Source organism: Cervus elaphus, chromosome 7, assembly GCF_910594005.1.
Source record: "Cervus elaphus chromosome 7, mCerEla1.1, whole genome shotgun sequence".
Classification (NCBI taxonomy): domain Eukaryota; kingdom Metazoa; phylum Chordata; class Mammalia; order Artiodactyla; family Cervidae; genus Cervus; species Cervus elaphus.
The window spans coordinates 28072606-28089215 of record NC_057821.1 but is presented as its reverse complement, the minus strand read 5'-3'; the positions used below and the strand labels follow the sequence as shown (position 1 = coordinate 28089215).

The window sequence follows — 16610 nt, the reverse complement described above, 5'->3', positions numbered from 1 at the left end:
TCCAGGCAAGAATACTGGAGTGGGTTACCATGCCTTCCTCCAGAGGATCTTCCCAACCCAGGGACTGAACCCAGGTCTCCAGCATTGCAGGCAGATTCCTTACATCTGAGCCACCAGGGAAGCCCCTCTTTTGCCATAACAATGGATTATTTCCTTAAAATTTGGTACCTCTGTATAGCCACTACCTCCACGACCTCTGAGAACCTCTCCAAATTAAGCAAGCATTTACCGCCCACCCCCAACCTTAGGCTTCTTTATTTCACAGAAGAGCTCACAGGCTGCCATCTCCCAAGTTCACCTAAGGTGATGAACTTAATATTAAAAGGAGAATTTTGCTGACACTTTTTGAGATCGGCTGCTTCGGGGTCCCTTTGGGTGCTTTAAAACATTCTCCCAGATTTCCCTGGTGGTCCAATGGTGTTGAAGAAGATTCTTGAGAGTCCCTTGGACTGCAAGGAGATCCAACCATACAATCCTAAAGGAAATCAGTCCTGAATATTCATTGGAAGGACTGATGCTGAAGCTGAAACTCCAATACTTTGGCCACCTGATGCGAAGAACCAACTTATTGGAAAAGACCCTGAAGCTGGGAAAAATTGATGGCAGGAGGAGAAGGGGACGACAGAGGATGAGATGGTTGGATGGCATCACCAACTCGATGGACATGAGTTTGAGCAAACTCTGGGAGTTGGTGATGGACTGCAGTCCATGGGGTCGCAAAGAGTCGGACATGACTGAGCGACTGAACTGAACCAGTGGCTAAGATTCCACGCTCCCAGTGCAGGGGGCCCAGGTTCAGTCCCTGGTCAGGGAACTAGGTCCCACATGCCACAACAAAAACTGAAGATCCCACGTGTCTCAACTAAGACCCAGCACAGACAAATAAATATTTTTTAAAAAACAAAAGCACTCTGTCTCCACCTTTACTGGTATTTAATCTGCTCAGTCAGCACTGCCCTCAGCTTTTCTCTCCAGGGGTTAGGCCTTTCCTCCCAGGAAGGAATATTTGCTTTTTTTTTTTTTAAGCAGTCACTGGGACCCTCCCTATTCACCTGGTTTTCTGGAAGGAAGCCTGGGACTGCCTGCTCAGTGGGGAATTTGGTCACACAGATGCATAAATTGGAACTTGTAGGCACTCTGTATCTCCTAGCTTCACTGAAAATGTAGTATGTGTGTGTGTTTCCGATCTCTTTACAGGTGTCGAGAAGAGAAATTTAGAAATAAACTGCTGCCACATTCCCCTCAAAGCTCCACAAGGAGGCTTTTTAGAAAAGAGAAGGCTTTGGCAGTAGCAACCTTGGTTGCTATATGGTTCTATGGAGCTGTCCCCTGCCGGCTCAGAATCCTCACTTGTTCTCTGGCCTCAGGGAAAGCCTTTTGTTAACCAATTCCCCTGTCTGGTGCAAACACCAGGATGCCCTTTTGTTTATTTACAATAAGAAATAAGGCTGCAGAGACCAGAGACCTCTTACTTCCCAGTCCCCCCAACTCTCTCTCTCTCTCTCTCTCACATACACACACACACACACACATCATTCAGGGTCTCAGCCGGAAATCACATCCTCAAATTTGATTAATTTGAGGAGATAGTTTATTTACAAGGGTGTAGTGGGGTTTGAGGAGATAGTGAATTTACAAAGGGGTAGTGGGATTTAGGGGCTTCCCTGGTGGCTCAGATGGTAAAGAATCTGCCTGCGATGAGGGGGACCCAGGTTTGATCCCTGGGTTGGGAAGATCCCCTGGAGGAGGGCATGGTAACCCACTCTAGTATTCTTGCCTGGAGAATCCCCATGGACAGAGAAGCCTGGTGGGCTACAGTCCATGGGGTCGCAAAGAGTTGTCTGCAACTGAGTGACTACGCACAACACAGCACAGAGGGGTTTAGGGAATCACAAGGGATATTGCGACCCCGGCCCAAAGGGATGAGCATAGAAGAGATCACAGCAGAGGTTCTAACTTATTTTGTGCCACAAATATCTTTGGCATTCTGGTACATAAAATTAAAGAATACATAACAAAGTAAAATCATTACACTAAGTTTCAGTTATCAAAATATCAATAAATATTGGGATAGAATAAACCATGTACTTACTACCACATGATAAGACAAGAGATTTAAAATGCAGGCAAGTTGAACTTAGATTTTAATAAAGATATACAGTGTAAAAGACGTTGTTGCTGGCTTGAGTAAGAACTTTAAAGATTTCCCTGATGGTCCAGTGGCTGAGACTCTGTGCTCCCAATGCAGGGGGCACGGGTTTGATTCCTGGTCAGGGAACCAGATCCCATGTGCTGCAACTAAAAGCCTGGGGCAACAAAATAAACACAATTAATTAATTTTAAAAATAGCTTTAAATTGTGAAGTGGTCTTTGACAAGGTGACACATGTGATGCTGGATGTGAGAAGAGGATATACTTTTTATCTTTTCCAAATCCACAGACCTCCTGAGCTTATTCCCTGGACTTCTGAAACATGGAAAAGGACAGAGTCATGTAGAGCAGGTTGCCTGGAGGGGAGCATTGCCCATAGATGGAGGTGTCAGCCAGCCTGAGGTGACCTTGTAGGAAAGGAGCCAGAGGAATGAATACCCTTAACTTAATGTTCTCCTGCCCTGCTCTTTTCCTGCCAGGCTCCCCATCGGCCAAAACAGCTAGAAGTCAGAGGTGCCCTTGACATAGTCTATACAGGTTAGTCTCTTGGGACAGAGAACAGAGTGGGAGAGGGAAAAAGGAGGGGGCAAGCAGAAGACATCCATGTCACCCCCCATACACACACACAGACAAGCTTTCTGGCCACTGTATTTTTTGTGGAGGTACACAGGGGCCCTAATTCTAACAAGAGTTCCCCTGCAGAGTGTGGAACCATATCAAGGCCCCCCTACCCCTTAGCAACAGGGCGCCAGGCTCATAAAGGATGCTAACCTCACAGGGTTCTAGAGGGCCATTTCCTGAGCCAGCTCAGCATTCTCTCCCTGACTGCTTGGCTGAAGACTAACAACTTTGGCCTTGGAGACTCTTCCTTTTTTCTGCCTCCAAGACCCACAGCCCCACTGCCCAATGTTGCATAGTTCAGCCACGTTTATACCTTTGGTGAGTACAGCAAGTCCTGCAGGCTGGGGGAGTCACTCAGTCGCTTCAGAGCGTGTGGCTCTTAACCTTGAGTGTGTGTCAGAATCATCTGAGGCATTTGTTGAAAAGCTATTGCTGGATGCCACCTGTAGAGTTTCTGATTCGGTAGGTCTGGGATGGATCCATTTCTGACATATGCTGGTGGAAGGACCACTCATTGAGAGCCACTGCTTTAAGGAGACTGCTTGCCTCTGCTGAGAGAGAGTTTGCAGCCTCACTGTCAGAAAGTTACCTACTTCCCTTATTTCTGGGTTCATGGTGGATTCCTGGCTCCCTGGCAGCTCTCTGCCCAGAGGCCCCACCTCCCCTTCAGCTCTGACTGCAGACTGTCTGTGGTCTGTGGAGGGTGGGGTGGGGTGGGCGGAGGTCCCTGGGTTTGGGTGGGAGGTGTCTTCTTGCATCGCTGCTCTTCACAGGCTTTCCCACGTCTGTGTTGACACTGAGTTTCACGCATTTGCGCATCTTGTTATTCTTTGTTCTTTTGTCCCATGGTCAGAGCAGCTGTCACTTTCTCTTTCCTAGGAAGTTTTCCTCAGCATCTCAGCTCTACCTCACCTTGGTAGTCTGCCAAGTCACCTTCAGGGAAAGACTGCTTGGGGAGGCAATCGAAGTCCAAATAAAAGCCAGATTCTTCCTAACAGCCTACAAGGCCGTAGGCAATCTGGCCTCATCTCCTGCCTCTGTTTCCCCTCATACACCCGGCTCCAGCTACACTGGCCTCCTGCTGCTTCACGAATACTCAGACATCCAGACATGTCCTCGCTTTAGGACCTTTGCATTTTTTGTTCCCTGTGCTTGAAGTGCTCCTCTCCTGCATATCCATGAGGCTTGTTCCTTCACCTGCTTGAAATCTTTGCCCAAATATCACTTTCTTAGGGAAACCTCCCTGAGCACCTTATTTATTTAAGTAATATTTATTTATTTCGCCACGCCGGATGTTAGTTGCGGCACACAGGCTCTTCGATCTTCACTGCGCCATGAGAACTCTTAGTTGTGGCATGTGGGATCTAGTTCCCCGACCAGGGATCAAACCTGGGCCCCTGGCATTGGGAGCACGAAGCCTTAGCCACTGGGCCACCGGGGAAGTCCCCCTGAGCACCCTATTTAAATCTGCAATCCACGCAGCCCTTCCTATCCCCTCCCTACTTTTCTCTTCTCCATAGGTACCTATTATCTTTGACATACTTGTTTTTCTTATCTGTCTTTCCTAGATTGTCCATGAGAACCAGAGTTTACATTTACCTGGCTCATTGGGCCAAGCAAGGTGCCTGGCATATAGTAAGTGCTCAATAAACATTTGTTGAATGAGCGTATGAATTTAAAAAATGGATTTCCCCCACTAGGCACCGAGACCTTCGGAAGGGCAGGTTTGCAGTCTTCTCTGCAGAGGAAGAGGCAGCAATAAAGGGAACTCAAAGAGGCCAGAGAACTCTCCAGCATCTCCCTAACCCATATGGGTCAGGGCAAGGGCAGTGATAAGTGAAAACTCCCTTCTGCAGAAGGGGAAATAGGTTGGGGTGGGGGTTGGGGGCAAAGAAAAGGAAAGGTGTGCCCATCAACGCTAAGATTGTGGCTAGAGCTCTGCACAGGGAGTTTAGACAGAAGTGTCTCAGTGAGGGGGACGCACAGTCCTCATCTCCCCTAGAGCCACTAGCCCAAAGGAGTGTGCCTAGGAGGGCATTTATCAGGGGCTACTGCCCACTCTGTTGAGTAAGGAGTGGGGAGTTACTCTCACTCTGTCAAACCCACAGTGACCAGCATCCCTCACACCCCTAATGTCAGCCTCACCCTTGGCTCTTGTATCCACCAACACTCTTTCAGCACCACAGGCCTCCAAAGAACCCACTGGTTTTTTTTGGCTGTGCCATGCAGCTTGTGGGATTTTAGCTCCCCGACCAGGGACTGAACCTGGGCCCGTGGCAGTGAGAGCGCTGGAGTCCTAACCACTGAATCATCAGGGAATTCTCCCACCAAAGAATCTACTTAAATTCTCAAATTTCAGAGATCTGTAGACTTCACTGAAAATTTCAAAGGAGATAAGATGAAGGGATTACATTGCATGTCCTAAAGCAAACAAACTAAGACTCCCTTGTCAGACACTTCCGTATTTCCAAGTGCCTCTGTGGAGCCACCAGGCCGGAAGTGTAGTGTCTCTCCCTTTCCAGACCCTGTACCCATCTTGCCACCCTCCCAGATCTGCCAGTGACTTCAGGTTCTTCTCCGGTCCAGAGTACAGAAAAATTTAGTCCGCCTTTCCTCAGCTTCCTATCTAAACCTGCGTGTCCAGACTTGTGAAACCTGGGCCTCAGCCACCTGACACTCCAGACCTGTTTAGAGATCCTCTCTTCCTGAGAATCAATGCCCCTGGGGTCTTACAGACCTTCCCCCATGGTTTATCAGAACATTTCTTACATGTACACCCTGGGCTCTCCTTTAGAGGAATTAAGAATGTTATTTTCTCCTCTCCTTTCCAGACCCCACTCCCCCTTTTTCCTGGGTGCTACTGTCAGCAGAAGCTGATGAGGAAGTGAGGCCTGAGACTTAGAGGAGGAGGGAACGAGGGGAAAGGGGAAGTTTGGGAGGCAGGCCTCCAGGAAGCTGATGGGAGAGGGGAGCTGGCAGACAGAGAGGCATCCAGTCTGGGTTGTTTCCTCCAGCATCTCAACCAGCACATGCTGAGCTATGAGCCAAACCAGGGATTTACAGGGTAGGGAAGGTGGAATAGGCAGGATTCTAAAATGGGAAAAAGGAGCTGGACAGTACTGGGTTGGGGCGCTGGGAAGCTGGCCTATGAAAGCAGAACTGTAATGGCTTCAGGCTGAGCTTGGGGGTGAGGAGAGGAAGGTGGGGGTGAGGCTACGTTAACCTTTGCGCTCCTTCAGGAGGAAAAGCCTTTGGGCTGCTGAAGGCCCAGCAGGAAGAAAGACTCAATGAAATCAACCAGGTAAAAGAAAGGGCCTTGGCCAGGGCAGTGGGTGGGGTGGATGGTGGTGTTGGTTCAGGGCGGGGGCCCTACCCAGGTTCTTGCTTTCCCCCCACAGCAATTCCTGGATGATCCCAAATACAGCAGTGATGAGGACCTGCCCTCCAAACTGGAAGCCTTTAAGAGTGAGGGGACGGCTGTAGGGGTGGAGAAGGGGGTGAGGAGGGTAGGATTTATCCAGGAAGAAAGAGGACAGAAGAAACAAAGTCTATTTTTTTTTAATAATTTTATCTATTTATTACTTATTTTTATTTATTTTGGCGGAGCTGGGTCTTCACTGCTCAGGAGGCTTTTCTCCAGTTTCGGGGAGCAAGGGCTTCTCTCTGGTTGTGCTGCATGGACTTCTCATTTTGAGGGCAAGAGGGCTTCATTCAGTAGTTGCGGTTCCCTGGGCTCTACAGAACAGTCTCAGTGGTTGTGGCGGTCAGGCTTAGTTGCTTTGTGGCATATATGGGATCTTCCTGGGCCAGGGAGTGAACCCGTGTCTCCCGCGTTCGGCAGGCCGGTTCTTTACCACAAGCCACCAGGGAAGCACACAAAGTCTACTTTTGAGGTGGGAAAAAGGAAGGTGGCCTCTGTTGCCACCCTAGTAACAGTCCCTTCCCTGGGCTGCCCCTCTCATGACCCTCTCTAGTTCCCTGCACCGTAACAGGGCCCCTCAGCTCCCCGAACCCTACTTCCTCTACCTGCCCCACCTCCTCCTCCTCTTCTCCCATCTGCAACCCCTTTCTCCGTCCCTGCCCTGCCTCTGCCTGTGACCCTCCAGCCAGTGCTGACCCTCTCTGCTTTCTCCCCTCGTCCAGAGAAATACATGGAGTTTGACCTGAATGAAGACGGAGGTATCGGTGAGAAAAGGGTGATTTGGGGGAAGTGTGCAGATATAGGAAGAGGGAGGTCTTTCCTACAGTGCTCCATTTTCAGTGGTTTGTGAGAGACGACAGTGACCTGGGGTGTGTGTGTGTGTGTGTGTGTGTGTGTGTGTGTGTGTGTGTGTGTGTGTGTGTGTGTGTGTGTGTGTGTTAGTTGCTAAGTCATGTCTGACTCTTTGTGATCCCATCGTTTGGGAGAGACGACAGTGACCTGGGGTGTGTGTGTGTGTGTGTGTGTGTGTGTGTGTGTGTGTGTGTGTGTTAGTTGCTAAGTCATGTCTGACTCTTTGTGATCCCATCGTTTGGGAGAGACGACAGTGACCTGGGGTGTGTGTGTGTGTGTGTGTGTGTGTGTGTGTTAGTTGCTAAGTCATGTCTGACTCTTTGTGATCCCATTGTTTGGGAGAGACGACAGTGACCTGGGGTGTGTGTGTGTGTGTGTGTGTGTGTGTGTGTGTGTGTGTGTGTGTGTGTGTGTGTGTGTGTGTGTGTGTTAGTTGCTAAGTCGTGTCTGACTCTTTGTGATCCCATCGTTTGGGAGAGACGACAGTGACCTGGGGGTGTGTGTGTGTGTGTGTGTGTGTGTGTGTGTGTTAGTTGCTAAGTCGTGTCTGACTCTTTGTGATCCCATCGTTTGGGAGAGACGACAGTGACCTGGGGTGTGTGTGTGTGTGTGTGTGTGTGTGTGTGTGTGTGTGTGTTAGTTGCTAAGTCGTGTCTGACTCTTTGTGATCCCATCGTTTGGGAGAGACGACAGTGACCTGGGGGTGTGTGTGTGTGTGTGTGTGTGTGTGTGTGTGTGTGTGTGTGTGTTAGTTGCTAAGTCGTGTCTGACTCTTTGTGATCCCATCGTTTGGGAGAGACGACTGGGGTGTGTGTGTGTGTGTGTGTGTGTGTGTGTGTTAGTTGCTAAGTCGTGTCTGACTCTTTGTGATCCCATCGTTTGGGAGAGACGACAGTGACCTGGGTGTGTGTGTGTGTGTGTGTGTGTGTGTGTGTGTGTGTGTGTGTGTGTGTGTGTGTGTGTGTGTGTGTTAGTTGCTAAGTCGTGTCTGACTCTTTGTGATCCCATCGTTTGGGAGAGACGACAGTGACCTGGGGGGTGTGTGTGTGTGTGTGTGTGTGTGTGTGTGTGTGTGTGTGTGGACGACAGTGACCTGGGGGGTGTGTGTGTGTGTGTGTGTGTGTTAGTTGCTAAGTCGTGTCTGACTCTTTGTGATCCCATCGTTTGGGAGAGACGACAGTGACCTGGGGGTGTGTGTGTGTGTGTGTGTGTTAGTTACTAAGTCGTGTCTGACTCTTTGCGATCCCATGGACTGTAGCCTGCCAGGCTCCACTGTCCATGGAATTCTTCAGGCAAGAATACTGGAGTGGGTTGCCATTTCCTTCTCCACCAGAGTAGGATGGGGAATGGTAATGAGGAGGTGGAGGTAACAGAGAGAGAAAGAGGCTTCCCTCTTCTCACCCCCATCCTCTGCGCCTCCAGATATCATGTCCCTGAAGCGAATGATGGAGAAACTTGGGGTCCCCAAGACCCACCTGGAGCTAAAGAAATTAATCATGGAGGTATCCAGTGGCTCTGGGGAGACTTTCAGCTACTCTGACTTTCTCAAGATGATGTTGGGCAAGAGATCTGCCATTCTAAAAATGTGAGAGTCCAGTTCCAGCCTCTCCTATACTTAACTGTTTTCTCTTCCTCCTGCCTCCATCCCCAGGCTCACCTTCTACACATAATCCAGCATGAATTTCTCTTCTATCTTTTGAGAGACCCTTCCCAGATCCTATTCTCATCCATGATTCTGGTCCCCACAGGACTCTCACTCCTGCCCTTTCTCCTTCTCTTCCTACCCTCACAACCCTCATCCTTTTCTGGACTTTCACAGTGCACTAAGATTTATTCTTTTGGAGAAGACTGTCCTCTGATCCCCGTGTCTCTTCTCATCTCAACCAGGATTCTGATGTATGAAGAGAAAGCAAAAGAACAGGAGAAGCCAACGGGTCTCCCAGCCAAGAAAGCTATCTCTGAGTTGCCCTGATTTGTGGTGAGGGAGATGTGGTGGGATTGAAGGGGCTTCTAATGACTCCAACATAGAAAAAGAAGACAAAATTGTGAACCAGAGCCAAACTAACTTAAATAAATTATCCTCCTTCAGATGAATTCAGCTTGGTCACTGTTTGATTTTTTTCCCCTGGGTTTGGGAAGGGGGTGAAGCATCTTTGAGAGAAGGGTAGCAAGGATTTGCCCATATGAGCAGTCCGTCAACAATTCTGTAGTATGTTTACCACACAGCAGATGATTTTGTCCACCAGGGGGGATGTATAAGATAGCCTGACCTCAAGGAATTTAAGTGGGATGAAAAGACATGTATAGACAAAAAAAAAAAAGAAAGATCACTCAAGCTCATGATGAACAGCAAAGATTACCTTGAACCAACATCCTCTATTACTATAAGGTTTGGACCTCAGAAAATCCTTCAGCCTCTCTCAGTCTTTCATTTGAAAATGAGAATAAGAGGATCTACCCTGCAGTGCCTGACAAATCATAAGCCCTCAATAATGTTTAAAACTTGAATGGATGGATGGATAGATGAAAGAACTAGTGTTATTCAATTAAGGATTCACAACACTATAATGGCTGATAATTTAAGCAAAAATGAGTTTTGAGGTCCTTTTGGAGGCAAGCTACGAAAACTGAGCCTAATAAAAGGAAAAGGGGCTTGTACTAGGAGGGTGTTGAGGGCAGATTCCAGGAATACAGGATCCCTGGATGGCAGATAGGATTAAATAGCCAAATTCAGGGAAGGCAGAAGCCTGAGAGTTCCCAGGCCTTTGGTGAGGTTATTCCTGAACTTTTCCCCCAAAGGGTCCAGTCGGGTTAACTCCAGCAACTCCCAGTTGCTGGTCACTGTTTCAGATTTGCCTACTCCCTGGAAAGCAAAAATCAAATTGGCCCAGCTTGTTTCATGTCCCGAGGAGAAACCAGGTCCATAAGGTCACATGTATTGGCCCTTTCCAGTGGTAAAGCCAGGTTGGCATCTTAAGGGTGCTACAGTAACTGTATAGGACTTCAGACGAGGAAGAGATCAATGTGGGTTCAATAAAATATCTGAATATAACAAAATTAATAGCTAATCTTAATTGAGCACCTACTATATACTGGGTAGATGCTTTCTGTATATTAATTCTTCCCAACAACTCTGGTGACACAAAGGACAGAAAGGATCTGGGGCTTAATTTGCTCATTCAGGGTAAACTGGGTTATATTCATACAATGGACTATTATTATATAACAATAAGAATGAACAAACTACTACAAGAAACAATGTAGATTAATTTCATTAATACAATGTTGATTAAAAGCAGATATAAAAGAACCCTTACTGTACAATTCCATTTAAATAAAGTACAAAACAAGTAAAACTAATATATATTATTAGCAATCAGGATAGTAGTTAGGCTTGGGGGAGAACAGTGACTAAAAGAGCCCTTGGCAGCTTCTGTGCTAGTTAAGGTTCTGTTTTTGGTTACATGCTCTGCTCAGTTCATGAAAAGTTATTAAAATTTCACATATATATATATAGGAGAAGGGCACGGCAACCCACTGCAGTATTCTTGCCTGGAAAATCCCATGGACAGAGGAGCCTGGTGGGCTATGGTCCATGGGGTTGCAAAGAGTTGAACATGACTGAATTGAGTGGGCATTGTTCTATATATATAGAACATTGTTCTTGGCATTGTTATATATATATAATGCACACACACACATATATATACCCACATACTTTGATAAGATTTTAAAAATCATTTATTGGGCATTAACTATGTTCCATCCCCTATTCCAGGTGCCTGGGATATAAAAGTAACAAAACAAAGATCCCTGCCTTTGTGAAGTTTATTTTCTACTGCAGTAACTGGTACAGGAGGAGGACAGATAACAGAGTAAATTTAATTTTAAATTCTATGCTCTATTTAAAAATGACATTATGGGGGGAAAAAAAAGAGCAGGTTAAAGGGAATCAGGGGTGCCAAGATGGTCAGGGAAGATTAAAATTCTTAAATAATAATCAGGAGAGGATTCAGTGAGGAGGTGACCAACACTGAACAAAAACTTCAAGAAAATACAGCAGTGAGCCATGCAGGTTTCTGGGGCAAGAGCCACTTGTGCAGAGGGAAAGAAGCAGAGAGGGCCCTAGAGTGAGAAAGGCCTGTGCAGACAGAGAGTAATAAGATAAAAAACCCAGTAGGGGGCCAGGAGAACAAATCAGTCAGTCCTGAAGGAATCAATCCTGAACATTTTGGAAGGACTGATGCTGAAGCTGAAACTCTGATACTTTGGCCACCTGATGCGAAGAACTGACTCACCAGAAAAGACCTTGATGCTGGGAAAGACTGAAGGCAGGAGGAGAAGGGGAAGATAAAGGATGAGATGGTTGGATAGCATCACCGATTTGATAGACATGAGTTTGAGCAAACTTTGGGAGTTGGTGATAAACAGGGAAGCCTGGCATGCTGCAGCCCATGGGGTTGCAAAGAGTCAGACATGACTGAGCGACTGAACTGAACTGAACTGAATAGGGGGCCAAGTCATCTAGGGTCTTGTAGGCTGCAGCAAGGACTTTAGCTTTAATTCTAAGAGAAATGGAGTGGCACTGCAGGACTCTGAGCAAAGGAATGCTCTGCAACCTCCTTTGAGAAAAGGCCCACTCTGACTTCAGTGTAGAGAACAGACTGTAGGAGCAGAGGTAAGCTCAAGATGATCAGTTAGGAGGCTGTTCCTGTAAACCCAGTGAGAGATAAGGATGGTTCAGATCAAGGCAAAAGCAGTGGAAGTGAAGAGGTAGGATTCTGGATGTTTTCTCAAGCTAGGATTTCCTGTCTGATTCAAAGTGTAGTGTGTGACAACTAAAGGAATTGATGAGGTTTCCAGGGCTTTCGACTTAACTGGAATTTTCATTTTTATAAAACATTTACTTATTTGTATTTATTTATTGGGCTGTGCTGGGTCTTAATTTCTGCACACAGGATCTTTGATCTTCATTGTGACATGCAGGATATTTAGTTGTGGAATGTGGGATATAGTGTCCCAATCAGGGATTGAACTCAGACCCCCTGCATTAGGAGTGTGAAGTGTTAGCCACTGCACCACCAGGGAAGTCCCTGGAATTTTTAAACTGTCATCAGCTGAGGTGGTGAAGGCTGTGGGTAGAGAAGTTATTGAAAGACTAGAGATCAAATGGAGAAGGAAATGGCAACCCACTCCAGTACTCTTGCCTGGAAAATCCCATGGATGGCGGAGCCTGGTAGGCTACAGTCCATGGAGTCACAGAAGAGTTGGACACGACTGAGCGACTTCACTTTCACTTTTCATTCTCATGCATTGGAGAAGGAAATGGCAACCCATTCCAGTATTCTTGCCTGGGGAATCCCAGGGACAGAGAAGCCTGGTGGGCTGCTGTCTATGGGGTCGCACAGGGTTGGACATGACTGAAGCGACTTAGCAACAGCAGCAGAGATCAAAATGTTTGCTTTTGGACATACAGAATTTGAAACCATCTGTTAGACATCTAAGAGGTGATAGCAAGTACACAGCTGTGTATAAAAGTCCAGTGTTGAAAGTGAGGTCTCTGATGAAGATACACATTGGGGAAGTTACTAGCATATAAACATTATTTCAAGCCATGAGGCTGATACCCTTGACATTTGCAGTTTGAGTAGAAGGTGGGGATGAAGACTTGACTGGAGTGGCTTTAACAAAGAAATAGAGGAGAGAAATTGGAGATAGTAAGTATGGATAGCGCTTCCAAGAAATTTTGCTGTGGTAACTGTCCAGGGGAAGGGGACAAGAGAATCATTTGAAAGTTTGAGAACTGAAGTCATCCCAACCACTTTTTTTTTTTCTCATCTCAACCATCTTAATGAGCATCAGGATAAAATTCTTACCAGATTCTTACTAAATTTTCCGCTCTCATTTTCCACAATGGACAGGCAGGCGTAGGTTCCAAATCCATGTCTCTGCTTATCAGTTCACAACGCCTGAGACGTGCACTTGCTCCTCAAACCTGGCTAAGTCTTAACGAGTTCTTCGTATCAGTTAATAACTTTACCTAATCACTTTCAGACTTTCTCAGAAACATTTCTGAACCTACCTAGGCACAGTCTAATTCTTATTCCTCTACTTCTATAATATAATTCAGTGAAATAAAATGGACGGGAATGGGCGAATTTAATTCAGATGACCATTATATCTACTCAGTGGGCAAGAATCTCTTAAAAGAAATGGAGCAGCCTTCATAGTCAACAAAAGAGTCCAAAATGCAGTACCTGAGCAATCTTAAAAATGACAGAATGATCTTGGTTCGTTTCCAAGGCAGACCATTCAACATCATAGTAATCCAAGGCTATGCCCCAACCACTAATGCTGAGGAAGCTGAAGTTGAACAGTTCGTGAAGACCTACAAGACCTTAGACCAAAAAAAGATGTCCTTTTCATCATAGGGGACTGGAATGCAAAAGTAGGAAGTCAAGAGATACCCAGAGTAACAGGCAAGTTTGGGCGTGGAGTACAAAATGAAGCAGGGAAAAGGCTAACAGAGTTCTGTCAAGAGCAGAACACTGGTCATAGCAAACACCCTTTGCCAACAACCCAAGAGATGACTCCACACATGAATGTTACCAGATGGTCAATACCGAAATCAGCTTGATCATGTTCTTTGCAGCCCAAGATGGAGAAGCTCTATACAGTCAGTAAAAACAAGATACGGAACTGACTATGGCTCAGATCATGAGCTCCTTATTGCAAAATTCAAGCTTAAATTGAAGAAAGCAGGGAAAAATACTAGACCACTCAGTATGACCTAAATCAAATCCCTTATGATTATACAGTAAAGGTGATGAATAGATTCAAGGGATTAGATCTGATAGACAGAGTGCCTGAAGAACTATGGACGGAGGTTCATAACACTGCATAGGAGGCAGTGACCAAAACCATCTAAAGAAAAAGAAACGCAAGAAGGCACGATGATTGTCTGAGGAGGCCTTACAAATAGCTGAGAAAAGAAGAGAAGCAAAAGGCAAAGCAGAAAGGGAAAGATACACCCAACTGAATTCAGAGTTCCAGAGAATAGCAAGGAGAGATAAGAAAGCCTTCTTAAGTGAACAATGCAAAGAAATAGAGGAAAACAGTAGAATGGGAAAGACTAGAGATCTCTTCAAGAAAACTGGAGATACCCAGGGAACATTTCATGCAAAGATAGGCACACTAAAGGACAGAAACAGCAAGGACCTAGCAGAAGCTGAAGCTATTAAGAAGAGGTGGTAAGAAGACACAGAAGAACTATACAAAAAAGGTCTTAATGACCCAGATAACCAAAACGGTGTGGTCACTCACCTAGAACCAGACATCCTGGAGTGTGAAGTCAAGTGGGCCTCAGGAAACACTATGAGCAAAGCTAGTGGGGATGATGGAATTCCAGCTGAGCTATTTCACATCTTAAAAGACAACACTGTTAAAATGCCACACTCAATATGCAAGCAAATTTGGAAAACTCAGCAATGGCCACGAGACTGGAAAAAGTCAGTTTTCATTCCAATCCCAAAGTCAAGGCTAGAATGTTCAAACTACCATACAATTGTACTCATTTTACATGCTAGCAAGGTAATGCTCAAAAATCCTTCAAGCTAGGCTTCAACAGTATGTGAACTGAGAACTTACAGATGTACAAGCTAGATTCAGAAAAGGCAGAGCAACCAGAAATCAAACTGCCAACATCCACTGGATCACAGAAAAAGCAAGAGAATTCCAGAAAAACATCTACTTCTGCTTCACTGACTATACAAAAGCCTTTTACTATGTGGATCACACCAAACTATGGAAAATTCTTCAAGAGATGGGAATACCAGACCACCTTACCTGCCTCTTGAAAAGCCTGTATGCAAGTCAAGAAGTAACAGTTAGAACTGGACATGGAACAATGGACTGGTTCAAAATTGGGAAAGGAATATGTCAAGGCTGTATATTGTCACCCTGCTTATTTAACTTATATGCTGAGTACCTCATGTTAAATACCGGACTGGATGAAGCACAAGCTGGAATTCAACACTGCTGCAAGAAATATCAACAATCTCAGATATGCAGATGATACTACTTTAATGGCAGAAAGAGAAGAGGAACTACAGAGCCTCTTGATGAAGGTGAAAGAGGACAATGAAAATGGTGGCCTAAAATTCAACATTAAAATAACTAAGATCATGGCATCTGGTCCCATCACTTCATGGCAAATAGATGGGGAAACAGTGGCAGATTTTATTTTCTCAGGCTCCAAAATCACTGTGGATGATGAGTACAGTCATGAAATTAAAAGACGCTTGCTCTTTGGAAGAAAAACTATGACAAACCTAGACAGTGTATTAAAAAGCAGAGATATCACTTTGCCGACAAAGTATATAGTCAAAGCTATGGTTTTCCAGTAGTCATGTACAGATGTGAAAGTTGGACGATAAAGAAGACTGAGCACTGATGAATTGATGCTTTTTAATTGTGGTGCTGGAGAAAACTCTTGAGCGTCCCTTAGACAGGAAGGAGACCAAACCAGTCAATCCTAAAGGAAATCAACTCTGAATATTTATTGGCAGGACTGATGCTAAAGCTGAAGCTCCAATACTTTCGCCACCTGATGCAAAAAGCCGACTCAATGGAAAAGACCCTGATGCTGGGGAAGACTGAGGGCAGGAGAAAAGGGGAAGATAAAGGATGAGATAGTTAGATGGCATCAGCGACTCAATGGACATGAGTTTGAGTAAACTCCAGGAGATAGTGAAAGACAGAGGAGTCTGGCATGCTGCGGTCCATAGAGTCAAAAGAGCTGGTCAGGACTGAGCAGTTGACTGGACAACAACTACTTCTACAATTTTCTGTGCATATCTCTGGTGTCTTCAGAACATAGTTGTTGAGAATGGGTCACTGAAGAAATCAGAGATATTAAAAAACAGCTGGAGGCAAATGAAAATGAAAACACAATGATCTAAAATCCATGGGATGCAGCAAAAATATTTCTAAGAGGGAAGTTTACAGTGATACAAACCTACTTCACGAAACAGGAAAAACCTCAAGTAAACAATCTAACTTTACACCTAAAGGAACTAGATAAAGAAGAACAACAAAACCTGAAATTAGGAGAAGAGAAGAAATAATAAAGATAAGAACAGAAATAAATGAAATAAAGAAAAAATAGAAAACACTAATGAAACTAAGAGTTATTCTTTGAAAAGATAAACAAAATCGATAAACCTTTAGCCAGACTCATCAAGGAAAAGAGTCCAAATCAATAAAATCAGAAATGAAAAAGAAGTCAAACTGACACCACAGAAATAGAAAGAATCATAAGTGAAAGTGAAAGCCGCTAAGTCCTATCTGACTCTTTGCGACCCCAAGGACTATACAGTCCATGGAATTCTCCAGGCCAGAATACTGGAGTGGGTAGTCGTTTCCTTCTTCACTGGATCTTCCCAACCCAGGGATCAAACCCAGGTCTCCGCATTGCTGGAGGGTTCTTTACCAGTTGAGCCACCAGGGAAGCCCAAGAATACTGGAGTGGGTAACCTATCCCTACTCGAGCAGATCTTCCTGACCC

The 16610-nt window shown here is 45.5% G+C and overlaps 1 protein-coding gene and 1 long non-coding RNA gene across 5 annotated transcripts; one reads left to right on the top strand and one right to left on the bottom strand.

Annotated features, from left to right (window-relative positions):
• The first annotated feature begins 2651 nt into the window (after nt 1–2651).
• Nucleotides 2652–9139, top strand: AIF1 (allograft inflammatory factor 1). Of its 4 annotated transcripts, none has more exons than XM_043907912.1 (7): nt 2652–2688; nt 4341–4407; nt 6012–6073; nt 6171–6237; nt 6916–6957; nt 8468–8630; nt 8933–9139. In XM_043907912.1, exons 5-7 carry the CDS (start codon nt 6924–6926, stop codon nt 9015–9017), a joined length of 282 nt encoding a protein of 93 aa, XP_043763847.1. In that variant the 5' UTR covers nt 2652–2688; nt 4341–4407; nt 6012–6073; nt 6171–6237; nt 6916–6923; the 3' UTR covers nt 9018–9139. The 4 variants fall into 4 exon arrangements, with proteins under 4 accessions (XP_043763847.1, XP_043763844.1, XP_043763846.1 ...); XM_043907909.1 differs by lacking the exon at nt 2652–2688 and adding an exon at nt 2935–3090; XM_043907911.1 differs by lacking the exons at nt 2652–2688; nt 4341–4407 and adding an exon at nt 5705–5836 and having other exon boundaries at nt 6916–6951.
• On the bottom strand, nt 7456–8473 carry LOC122697289. The gene is made up of 2 exons (XR_006342033.1): nt 8139–8473; nt 7456–8076 (listed from the first exon to the last, which is right to left on the bottom strand). It is a non-coding gene; the product is annotated as an uncharacterized LOC122697289 (long non-coding RNA).
• Nucleotides 9140–16610: the final 7471 nt, after the last annotated feature.